Source organism: Stigmatopora nigra, chromosome 10, assembly GCF_051989575.1.
Source record: "Stigmatopora nigra isolate UIUO_SnigA chromosome 10, RoL_Snig_1.1, whole genome shotgun sequence".
Classification (NCBI taxonomy): domain Eukaryota; kingdom Metazoa; phylum Chordata; class Actinopteri; order Syngnathiformes; family Syngnathidae; genus Stigmatopora; species Stigmatopora nigra.
This window is the reverse complement of record NC_135517.1, coordinates 11793783-11806022: the sequence shown is the minus strand read 5'-3', so window position 1 is coordinate 11806022 and position 12240 is coordinate 11793783. Positions and strand designations below refer to the sequence as shown.

The following is a 12240-nucleotide window of genomic DNA, read 5'->3' as shown; positions in this document are numbered from 1 at the left end:
TGCAATAATCATTTTCCCATCAATGTTAGCGAAGAACCTAATGTTGGAGGTTTCTGAAAACTGATCACCATCGAAATATCTTGTTATTCTGCTCCTCTGTGAGCAGATCAGAAAACAATTTCTTTCTCACCGGTATATGCATGTTGTTAACTCTTGATTTAATCATGTTGATTCCTAAGCAGCTTCCTTGATACTTTCCAAACTTGCCACAATTAATGGGGAAGCCGAACTGATTGTGGCAGCCTGTTAGCTTATTAAGTAACTTTATGTCACAGTTCCTGTGTTTTAGTTTTGATTTTCCACTATTACATCCCTGCTCTAATTGGACCGTGACGGCTTCTCTGCACCCCGGCAGATGATTAAACGGCCCGTTTGATAGCAAGACAAACATCAGAGAAGCCTTCTTTTAGAGCTTCTTGGAAATTCGCCTTTTGTGTTATCCGAAGCGCTTGACACTACCTCTTGTCATGTGAGAATGCCAACCCGAGCTGCTTCTCATTAGCGACGTGTGACTTACGACTCGCTCTAAAAAAAAAAATAGAATGTACCCCCGTAGCCCAATTACTGGAGCCGCCGTGGCTGCGTACCTGCCAAATATCTCCCTCAACCATTATCTCACCAGGCCAGGGCAATGCTCCACGATGGGCAGCGACGTAATGAGGCCTCGTTCTAGTTGGGTGCTTTGGGCGAATAAGAATGGCACAGGTGTATGCACACTTCACTTCTTTGAAAGGAAAATGTCCCAATGACGAATTTCCGAGACACTTTTCAGATAAATCGTAGATGAAGGACTCTAAAAGAGCAACCTACAAGATTTGCTCAGATATTGAATTGAAGTTGTCCACTTCAATATAGTATATATATTTTTATCTGGGTTGCAGTGCCATTTCTGGCCTCCCATCTTATATATTGCTCCTTTTCACATTTTTTTTCTACCTCATCATATTCATGGCATCACACATGATCTATGGTGTGTTGGTGTGTATATGAGAAATCTCAAGCCGTGTGGAGCTTGTGTCTGATCTCTGCAAGGATCCGGGGGAGCCACTGAGCTCTTAGAAGGCCCGGGAAAAAAAAAAAAAGCTTTCCTGCTTTTGTCCTCTCCGGAATTATGCATCTTTTTTTTTTTAAATGAGATGGAACGTGCCCAAGGAAGGCTTAACACGGGCACACACACACACTTTTTGTCAGACCTTTGCTCTGTGCTTCTCTTTACTCGTTACTTTCTCTGCAATTTACATTCTTAAGTTGTTTTGTTTTCTCAGGCGACTTAGCTTATGGGCTATTAAAGTTTTGTTCTCACAACAGAAACTTGAAATGGATGAAAGGGCCTTTGGAAAAAAATGGGAAAACTAGTGAGAATGACACTTTAAACCCAGCAATTTGGGGCTTTAGCTTTTTTTCTGCATTACATTTTAAAGCAATCTCTTTGTATAGCCGTTGTATTGTCCTACAATAGTGTTTTGCATTGACTCACATTAATCTTAATCATAGTGTTCACATGGCACAATTCAATATTCTATTCCATCATGCTAAAAAACAAATCATTTATGTTTTAACTAAACATTGCAACATAACAAGAGACGTTACAAAAAGAAAATGGACCATTGAGCCCACTCTAGTACTCGTCTATTTTCATTGATAGTATTGATTCATGTCTAAAATGTCTTTTCCTGTGTCTGTATTCTCACCATCTTGCTACTGTGACAATGAAATTTCCCGAATACGGGATGAATAAAGTTATCTAATATCTAATGCAATCTAATTTTACCCAAAACTGATTGAACCAACCTGATGGGCTGATTGTCAAATTTCACATTCAACCACTATTTCTTTTCAGCGTCTACGTTGATTTTTTTTTGCTTTAATGTGGAGCTGCAAGCCGAGCGCTAAACGGCTGCCACCAAGAAATGATGGGTATAAAATAAGGCTGCCCAAAGGTAATTGAAACAGAGGGGAAGGTGAAGAATGAGAACATGCAAGCGTGTGACAGAAGCCACTTCCCGCTTCTCCCGCTCATTACGGCAGTCATTCAAGCCGGGAATTAGGGTCTGACTCGCTGGGGGTCCCTTGATGAACGGCGCCTATGGGCCATAAAACCTCAACAAGCACCAATGCCCAACACGAAAAGGAGAATGGAAAGCGTGTACGCCGTGACACTTGAGGACGTGCTTGTGTATGTGTGAGATTGAGCTGAGAAATGGATCATTTGCTGTGTTTTTGCCTCAGAAAGTGCTTGCTCAACAGCTTTGCCAGAAAAGATACTGCATTATAGCAGATCCTCAGAATTTTAACGTGAATTTCAGAATATTGTTAATGTCGCCTGTCAAACGAATCCTAAAACAAACTAAATTACACTATATATACAAATTATTCAAAACCATGTTTTTTTTTGCCTTAGGAAAGTCAATTCATCTTAACTCTAATGTAAAATGTTTTCTTCACATTCTATTCAGTTCTCCTTTTTCTGGACTGAACCTCATTACAACGTTAACAAGTTAAGAAAACCAGTCTAAAAAAAACCAACTGAAAATGGCATGCTTCTTTGTATACAGCGTACAATGACTTTAGATAAGGCATGATCTGTTTCCGCAAGGTAAAGAAGTTTTAGGGAGGTTGCTGAGATGTCCTTGCAGTGGTTACTATGGTGACAAAGTGCTTGAAGAAAATGCTGCTTGAGAAAGTGACGGTGTTTGAAAGCTGTGAGAGGTATGGGGCTGCATAAATAGCCACGACAAAATGAAAAGGTGACAAACCATTTACGCCATTGGGTTCTACATATTATGCGTTACATGTACAGAATCACAATAACATCTATATACAAAAGACACGGGAAAAAAATCCCCAATTGTATATAAATTGAGTCAGGCTGAAATGCTCGATGAAGTTTAAACTCGACAACCTAAATTTTGACCACAAAAGAACCAGGCTTTACATGTGAAAATCTAAAGGGTTCTTTCTGTGAAATATAACTATAGTAAAACAGCCTATCGAGAATCCAACTGACCTTTTAACTCACCTACCACTCAACTCAAAATCTATAGGTCCAAAATGCAGACATTTAGTTTGAGACAAAAACTATTGTGGCTCTGGGTGGCTAGTAGAAGTAATACGGATTAATTAGGCCAAGCAAGTGAGCCAACTTGTGTCGGACATCAAGGGAAAATCAATCACACGCCTGCCTTGATGGAAACAACCAGTCAAAGTTCAAACAGATCAGTTGAACCAAGATATGTACGTTTTGTTCTGACCCTAAAAGCCAACCATTATTTGTTGGCGATCATTCAAAACCAATTTTGTCCTTGCTTTGACTTTAGAATCAATTTATGAAGGTTTAAAGAGCAGAAAATTGCAAGTGGCAGTAAGTGCAAGGATGCAAAGAAATATAGTTTTTTTTGCAGTAACTTAGGCATAATTAGTTGGATATGATTCAAAATCAATGGTCTTTGCTTCAGAGTTTTTCATTATGATAAAATGAAAACAAAAGAAAGAGTGCCATTATCAATAATTATTGTCTGGGAACTTGTACCTCAGAAATGTTTAATTGTATTCAAAATCCATGATAAATGTTAAAGACTAAAATGGAATTGTAGAGTTGATTCAAAAACTCACAAAAGAGTATTTTTTTCAGATATATTTTTTAAAAGACCAGAAAATCGCAACTGGTGAGTTGCCATTGATTTTAACTCTCAATGCCACCCTTGAAAATGTGTAATTTTGCACCAACCTGTCAAGGTCTGAAAGACATTTGAAAGGAAAAGTTTCATACAGAATTATGACTTACATCCAAAATCACAGTGTCTAACAGTTTCAAAATAAATAACTCTCATTGTTTGGGACAATAGACATCGACAAAGAAACTAATATAATTTTATGATAAAGTAAATGCATTTCCTTATCGGTTATTAAATGTAGTACAAAATGGACGGCTTTCGGCCCTGGTTGAAAGGGCATATTTCCACGTGCTTTATATATTTTAAGACATTAATAAATAATTTCCTAATATTTTCTCTGATTTTGTGTTAGCTCACATCTTTCATACAAAATTGGGAGACCTTGACCAATTTGAAAGGGTTTACTTGATAGTTGTGTGACGACCGTGGAACAAATTAGAGAATTTACATATAAAGTACCTCTACTTACGAGATCTTGAAGTTACAAAAAAGTTAGAGGTACTACTGTAACAGGAAAAGTAGATATTTTGAGTGGTATTACAAGACATCAATAATTCAAGTATAACTGGCATTTCAAGGGATAAAACACTAAGTTATTTAATGTTTGCTCATTTTAAAAGATTCTTTTTTTTTAACTTGTAATTGCCAGCCGTTTGCAGATTATTTTAGCTAACATTTTGTTTGACGAAATCTTAAGAAGAAAAATACCAAATATCTTTAAGCAGAATGAGTGAATAAGGTTGAATTTCATAGTTATAGTTCAAGAGCATTTTAAAGCATTGTTTTATATCCATTTTTATAAACTGTGTAGTATTATTAAATCCCTTCAAATGAGTGTTATTAACAGCACTCTTCTCTGTGGTGTGTCAAATTTACAAGGAATGTTTTTCTTTGCGTTGAGTAGAAAACATTAATGTCAAAATGAAACAAAATACTGATGGGTTAACGGTAGCTTTGTTGTCTTAAAGTGTCCACAACATGTCAAATGTGTCAATGCAGTAAAAGAATTAAAAAACATGCATAAATATGATAGACTATCACTTAGGATAATAATTTGCAGATGACACTCTGCAGACTAATGTGTCGGTTAAATTAACAGCAGGCAAAGTCACCTGAAGCCAAGTATTATGTATCAATTAAAATTGTGTCCAAATTATCAACACATCTCTAAATTGGTTTAGGATTATTCTGTCAGACACAGTGATAAATGGATGGTTTAGGGTTAGGAAAAAAGCACATTTGTAATACTTACAAGGGATTGTGCGCAGGTAAAGGTTGTCCCGTATGATCTGCTGTAGTTTGTGGTCCAACGAGCCCTTCTGAAACTGCAAACTGAGGTAGTGGCGAAGGTCCGTGTTCAATACTTTGCCTGTAGAGAGGAGCGAGACGGACACATAACGGGTCAATACGACACAGTGGCACACCTTCGGAAAAGAGTTCACGGCCAAAAGAGAAATCAATCACAGCCTTGTCGTCTCATCAAGGCATCAGCGGTGTTAAAGATCACGCCATTGATTTGGTGATATCATATCGTTGACTTCCTTTCTGCATGGTTCTCCTAATTGAAAATTCAATGCAGTTCTATGAAAATGATGGAGTGTGGAGAGCTTCTACCTAACAGACGGGAATGTGATTGAAGAGAAATCAACTACAAGTGAAAATATATGTAGGTCATGAGAAATTGTCTGTTTTAGCCATCGAATGGACGCTGATCTCGTTAATAAAAATGTTCCTTCGTGTTCTTGTTGATTGGATCAAGTTAAAAGCGTGACGTGATGGTTACATTTGTGGCCACCTGTTCTTACAATAACATTCAAATATTCAAAAATTTCATTTGTCCACAGAGAAATTTGCTGGAATTTTGTTCTCAGCTGTGATAGGCAAGAAATCACACTTGACTTCTTCTCATTGTTTTAACAAGCTCATGAACAATAGAAAAACTGTGAAGCGTATTAGACTCCTTGATTTTTTCTCTAAAGAAACAGCAAGTTGCTGCAACGATTCGCGAAGCTGCAGGGAGAGGCTTCTAGCTCGTCATGAAGAAAGCAAATCTTTCTCAAGAGGAGATCTGCAATGTCTGCTTGGCCTCTATCGGCATCTCCTGACAGGAAGAAGAAAGCCGCTTTTAAAGCGTTGCATTTTTAGAGAAATATATCAACGCCATTTTCTTTCTCCTTCCCCTTTGCAGACCAAACGTACCTCAGCAGGACTACTGCGCCATCACGTGAATATATCTCAGCAGGACTTAAGATGATGTAGATGTCGTGTACGCTCTGATGAAAACAGCTATGGAAGCTAGATGGAATAATGATGAGCTCTGGGAATAGTTCTATCAGCTTTTTCCACCCTCAAATCCTCTTTGCCACTCCTCATCTTGCGGGAGACATCCCAAAACAGGCCATTATTATGGCAGAAATCCGATTATTTTTGCACTTTAAAATGCTTCCAAATATCGGACGTGGTAGAAACACCCAGCGCGTCCGTAGGCTTCAGAAGTCGCCGCGACCCACGAGAGATGAGCGAGCGATGCTCGGCTCCTCGTTGAAGGCCATCGTCACAGCTGGTCAAGCCGACAAAGGGAAGGGGGGGGGGGGGGTGATATAACTGAGGCCCAATCCTGCAAAGGCATCGTAAAGCTGGCCCAGAAATATTGCTCTTTGTTCCAATTCAGTTTGCACGCATGGGAGTTGATGCATGAAACAAAGCTATTCGAACTTGACACTTTCATCAAGGACTTCTACAAAGTCTGCTTCAAATTGGTCGGGTTCCCTTGTCTCAGGAGCGCCATTTTCGGATGCAACATGACAAGGCGGGGGTTGAAACGTCTTTGTATAGACTTGATTTGAGGCAAAGCTTTAAGTTCTTTTGGCATGTTTCGAGCCCCTGACTATTTTCCGGCTCGTGACTGGTGGGGTTAAACGTGTGTCAGGAAAACTACGTTAGACTTGACATCCTCAATGGATACATCAGAAAATTCAGTACATGTCAGAAAGCTCCTTCAACGTTGACTAGACTGAAGCTTTAATATCTAACTGAATTAAGTATGGAAGCACCTTTGGGTATTTTGCTCGTGTATACATACATAGATACCGCCTTAAATGAAGTTATGAATGTTGATCTGAGCATGATGAAATATGACGGCACAGCTAGAAATAACTCATGAGGGAAAGAAGTCAAAAACAAAGTATGATGAATTTGAAATGATAGGGTGTTTGTGTACATAGGAATTCATTAATACTGTAAAACTGTATATCAAAACATATGGAAACAAATAGATTGCATTGGTGCTCACATAGCTGGACAATTCCTGACTAGCTGCCCTTTTTTTCAATTTTCTAAATGGCTGCATCCTCATTAGGATCACGGGGGTGCTGGAGCCTATCCCAGCTGACTCCAGGCCAGAGGCAGGGGACACCCTGAATCAGTGACCAGCCGATAGCAGGGCACAAGGAGACAGACACACCCATACCTAAAGACAATTTAGAGTGTCCAGTCAGCCTACCATGCATGTTTTTGAAATGTGGGAAGAAAGTGGAGTACCCAGAGGAAAGCCACTTAGGCCCGGAGAGAACATGCAAACTCTATACAGGTGGACCAACCTGGATTTCAACCCAAGACCCCAGAGCTGTGAGGCCGATGTCCTAACCACTCATCCGTCGGGCTGCGAGCCATCATTTGTGAGCCAGAGATATAATAATTGCAACAAAATAAATAAATCGTTTCTTAAATCATCATTCAACTTAGAGGAGCTCCATTGTGTCAAATAATACCCTCTGAACAGCCAAAATCCCATGCTTTGACTAGCTGCTGACAGATTCTAGAAAGGAATGAGCAATAAGTAGCAAATGCCACACAGAATATCACTTTGCATTGTTGGCACATGGTTGTGCAACGTGGCGCCTCGGCGATGATGAGCCGCCAGTTGTTAGCCGTCAAAGTGGCTGCAAAAGAGTGGCATTTGGATGCCACTATGCAAAAAACAAAACCAAAACAATAACAAACAGCACTGCAGCAATGTGTTCCTCCTGCAGTGTGTTGTTGTTGCTGCAATCGCGGTGGCCTGTCAGCGACCGTTAGTGATGCTGTCACATTTCCCGAGTGGACTCGCTCATCTTTTCCCCCGCAGATAACGCCGCTATTGTACCAGACCTCATTTTTCCGCCGACAGTGCCTCAGTGGACTCTGTTGTGGCCATCAGACGCCGTAGCTGTTTGTAGCCTACGTCTTTGAGGCCTGGGCTGAAAGCCAAGATGCCCAATTTAACCAAAAGGGAACAATTACATAAGTGAGTTTGGGTCTACATATATATAACTGAAATTACATTGTGTGTTGTTCTCCTTATTAGGGAGCCAGATGTTTTGAATTATGCTCTTATGAACACACTTAAATGTCTTATTGTCAAATTTGTAATGAGACATTTGAATTTTGGGGGGGAAGATTCAACTGAGGAGTAACAACAAATGAGAATTTAAGTCCAATTCATTTGAACTAGGAGGGCTTGGCAGTGAGTCGCCATGGGTGGCAATAGAAATCCACTCTCTAGATGTCGAGGGTCGAGTGGGTAGAAGGAGTTGACTCATTCACAACTAACTATCTTCAATGAAGAACTCATTTACTGGGCGGCCCGGCGGCTGAGTGATTAGCACATAGACCTCATAGTCAGAGAACTGGGTTCGAATCCAGGTCGGTTCACCTGTGTGAAGTTTGCATGTTCTGCGTGGGTTTTCTCCAGGTAATCTGGTTTCCTCCCACGCTCCATGGTAGGTTGATTGGACACTAAATTGCCGCTAGGTATGAGTGTGAATGGTTGATTTTCTCCTTGTGCCTTGCAGTTGATTTATAGAGTTCAATGCAAACCCCCCCCCCCCCCCCAATTGAATTGGATTTAAAGTCTGTTGACGTCAATAACAACAAATGAGCTAGTGGGTAAATTGTTATAATGATTTTGGCTATTAATAGAGTTTGGCAAGTGAGCATACGCACGGTGTCCGTTACGTCATGAGTGAGGAATTCTCCCTTGAAGCATATACGGCGTCCAGCGGGTGTTCATTATTTGAGTCATCTGCTTGTCACTTAATTACGTGTCCGTGGTGGAAAGGGACTATGCCATCAGCTCCTGCAACATTTTGTAGCACACCGGCTTATTGGGAAAGAAGGACACCACGGGAAGGAATCCTTCTCAATTTGAATCATCACCTCTGCTTTGTATTTTAAATAGAAAAACACCGAAGAACAGCTACTTTAAAAAAAAAGAAAAATTAATCTGCCTTTTGTGATCTGTTACAACATACTTCCATCCCTCATTCTTTGTCTCTTGTACAAAGAAATAAATTACAACTTTCTAAAATCAAGGCATTACTTGTTATTCACCCTCTATGGATATAGGTCAGATAATATATAATTCCTAACGGTAATGAAAAATATTTTTTAATAGTGAACTGTAACTTTAATAGAATAATGATACATAGTACAGTGTAGGAGAAATTCAAGTGTATAGTTTTCACTGTTTGGGATCTCAACGTCAATAAAATGGAACTTTTTTGGACCTACGCATTCATATTTCAATTCAAAAATATGAAATGAGCCTAAGCAACAAAATTTCATGCATCCAAAGCTTCCAATCAAACACTTGCACAGCTGCCTTTTAAATCCCTAATATTCAAGCACTTTCCCCATAGTAAAGTGCATGCAGGTAAACGCTTGGCCAACAACCAACCACTGCCAGCTCCATTGACTCAGCGCCATCCTATTCGCCCGTTTCTCCTCTAACCCAAACCCCCCCCCCCCCCCCCCCCCTTGGCATCCCGCTCTCATCGTCCACATTTCCTCCACCGTAGCCTAACCCCCACGGCCGACCGTGGCCATCTTTAGGGACGAGAATCGCCCCGGGCAGCTTTTTGAGTGACAACTGCATTGCAGCGAGTCCTGTTACAGGGGCTGTTGAGGTGTGGGCGAGGGCCAAGAGCGCCATAAGCCTCGTTTATAATCTCACACCTCAGCCAACACCGTCGAATGGATTCACTTCACTTTATGTAAGCGGCACGCAATGGCGGGTGGCGCATCCTGCAAGGAAAAAGGCCCACTGGACACGCTGCCGCGCACAACTGGCCGATAAAAGCAAACTGGCAGTCATCTGGCACGCTCCAAATCTCCATAAACACACAATTTCACCCTTTTTTAAAAAATCCTGACAAATAGCACCTTTACCTTCACATACCGAAAAATTTTCTATGCACATTGTCAACTTTGACCTTCATTCATGTCATCTTTTTTGTATAAGCGGATAATAACACATTTCCGGCCCAGCGAGTTTACAAGTAGACACTGTGACATCTGCTTTGCACTAAAGTTAACTAACCATATGCTACCTTGAATCTATTCTTCAGCACTGGGGAAATGGCAGCGCAACCTTTCTAAATACAGTTAAAGGTTGCATTAAACTAACAAAAAGGGGCCACTCAAATTTTTTTTTATGGTGAGATCACAATATGAGTTTTAATGGCTTGTGTACAAATAGTTGGAATGATTGAGCAAGATATTCTGTGCTAATTTACATTTCAACCTGGTTTATGCTGGCTAAAGTATGTGCTCAATGTTAAACCCACAGATTGAGTCACAGTGGTCCCACAAATGTACACTAGTTGACTGAAATGGAATTTCTATACGCTGTCCCCACAAATCCCATTTTGTACTGATAAGAGCAATAAAATGTAGAATCTGCCTTTTTTCTGAGTTAAATCCAGATTCACATTAGTAAGCATGGTTTAAAGCTACTATACTTCATTCAAAACAGTGCAACTGAATCTTTTGGAACAGCAACTACACAAAGACTACACAACTACATGCAACACAGAAAAACAAGCAAACCCATAGTGAGATGTGTTGTTTGCAGATGGGTCGTCCTATCCCAAGCTTGTCGCCACATCGTGTCAGCATAAAAGAGAAGTCGTGTTTTTTTCCCCGTTCTTTTAATGCCAACTACAAGCAGGGTTTAATTATTAAACGTGCGAGTTAGAGACAGGAACCGCATTACATATTGAAATGAGGTGGAAGCTGAGCAACACGGTGACAAAAATCCTATCCGCTACCATCTTGTACATGTAATGGTACGACCTCGATACCCATAATGCATCGGAGCCATCTTCCAAAAGTGGGAAAATATCCTAGGAGTGTTGGGAACATCACCTTTAAACCTGTATTTAAGGAATTACTTGAGTTAAACGCTTGCAATTCCTTGCTGAGGAAGTTGCATTTTTAGAAAACGTCTAACTGTTTCATCACATAAGTCAAGCTACGATTTCATTGGGTATTCCGTTTGATGTCTAATGAGTCTGCAACAAAAAAAAAAAAAGAGGCCCGAGTCATTTCAAACCAAAGATATCTGTCGCGAGGCGCTTCCCCATTAATCCGGCCAGCCGAGAGGGAGCGATAAGACGAATATATCGGATTTTATCTCGGGATCAAGCTACAAAAGACTGTCTGTGGCATCCATCTCGCAGGAAGCGGGAAGATTTCATGGCTTCCTATTTTCCTCCAGGTGAGGTGTTTTTCAGAGGCTGATGAGGACGGCGATGCCATCATGCCCGTCATTTTGGAGACAGCCAGTATCTGGCTAGCTCGATTATTAAAAAAAGAAGAAGAAATAAGAGCAAAAGTAATGTGTGAGATACTCCTGTCAGATTTGTTATGTTACAGGTGAGCCACAGCCTATCTCGAGTGAGTTTTTACGAGTTGAAAGATATCTCAGAAATAACACAATTTACTTTACGATCTTACAGATCCCTCTGATGGATTGCAAAAAAACATGATGAAGCTGCCTGCAGTGGCATTTACGATAAAGACAGCTAGAAAGAAGAAAAAAAGTTCAAAAAAGTATTTTAAAAAAACATCACTGGTCTGTATGTCAAATTCAAAATGACTGTCAAAGATAAAAATCAATTTTCCTCACATCGAACTGGGAAAGTTGAGGACTTGTTCACAACAATCAAATTGGAGTTATTTAGCCTATCTACCTTAACTGTTCAAATCCACAAGGCTATAATTGTTAATACTATGTCGTATACCAATGTTAACACTTTCCTACCATTTCAAGTGAATGGAGGTCGTGACTAAATTTCAAGTGAAACAGGGTTTGTTTGCCATCACTAAAGACTCGGTGGATGCAAAAAGGTGCAAGCTCACTGCTTAATTCTCCTCCCTGGGCTACCGGCTCCCTTTTACGTTTTTTTTTTTCTACCTCCTTGTCATAAGAACGTCATTATTGTTGCTACACCAAAATGCAGCTAGCGCGCACTTTCTTCTTGAGTGAACAGAGAGCATTGTGGGGGCATCTTGGGAAAGTGCATCGTGCATTGAAAGAGAAACAGAGCACAGATGTTTAACACACACACATTCACATTATGAATGCAAGACTATTACAAATAAATGAGTGCTCTTGTCAAATGAGTTCACACAATGCAGATTTATGCTCGGTTCAAACTTCGGTTGTGGGAAGGTTACATATATGAAAATATTGAAGCAAAACTGAATTTTTCTGTGATTTTGGGACTATAAATTACACCTGATT

General features: G+C 40.2%; 1 protein-coding gene across 2 annotated transcripts in view; it reads right to left on the bottom strand.

The window, feature by feature from the left end:
* The window catches only part of magi3b (membrane associated guanylate kinase, WW and PDZ domain containing 3b), an 80378-nt gene that overhangs the window by 26337 nt on the left and 41801 nt on the right, over window positions 1-12240 (bottom strand). For both annotated transcript variants that reach the window (XM_077725407.1, XM_077725406.1), the window contains exon 2: window positions 4927-5043. In XM_077725407.1, coding sequence (XP_077581533.1) covers window positions 4927-5043 — 117 coding nt within the window. The remainder of the gene's footprint in view (window positions 1-4926; window positions 5044-12240) is intronic.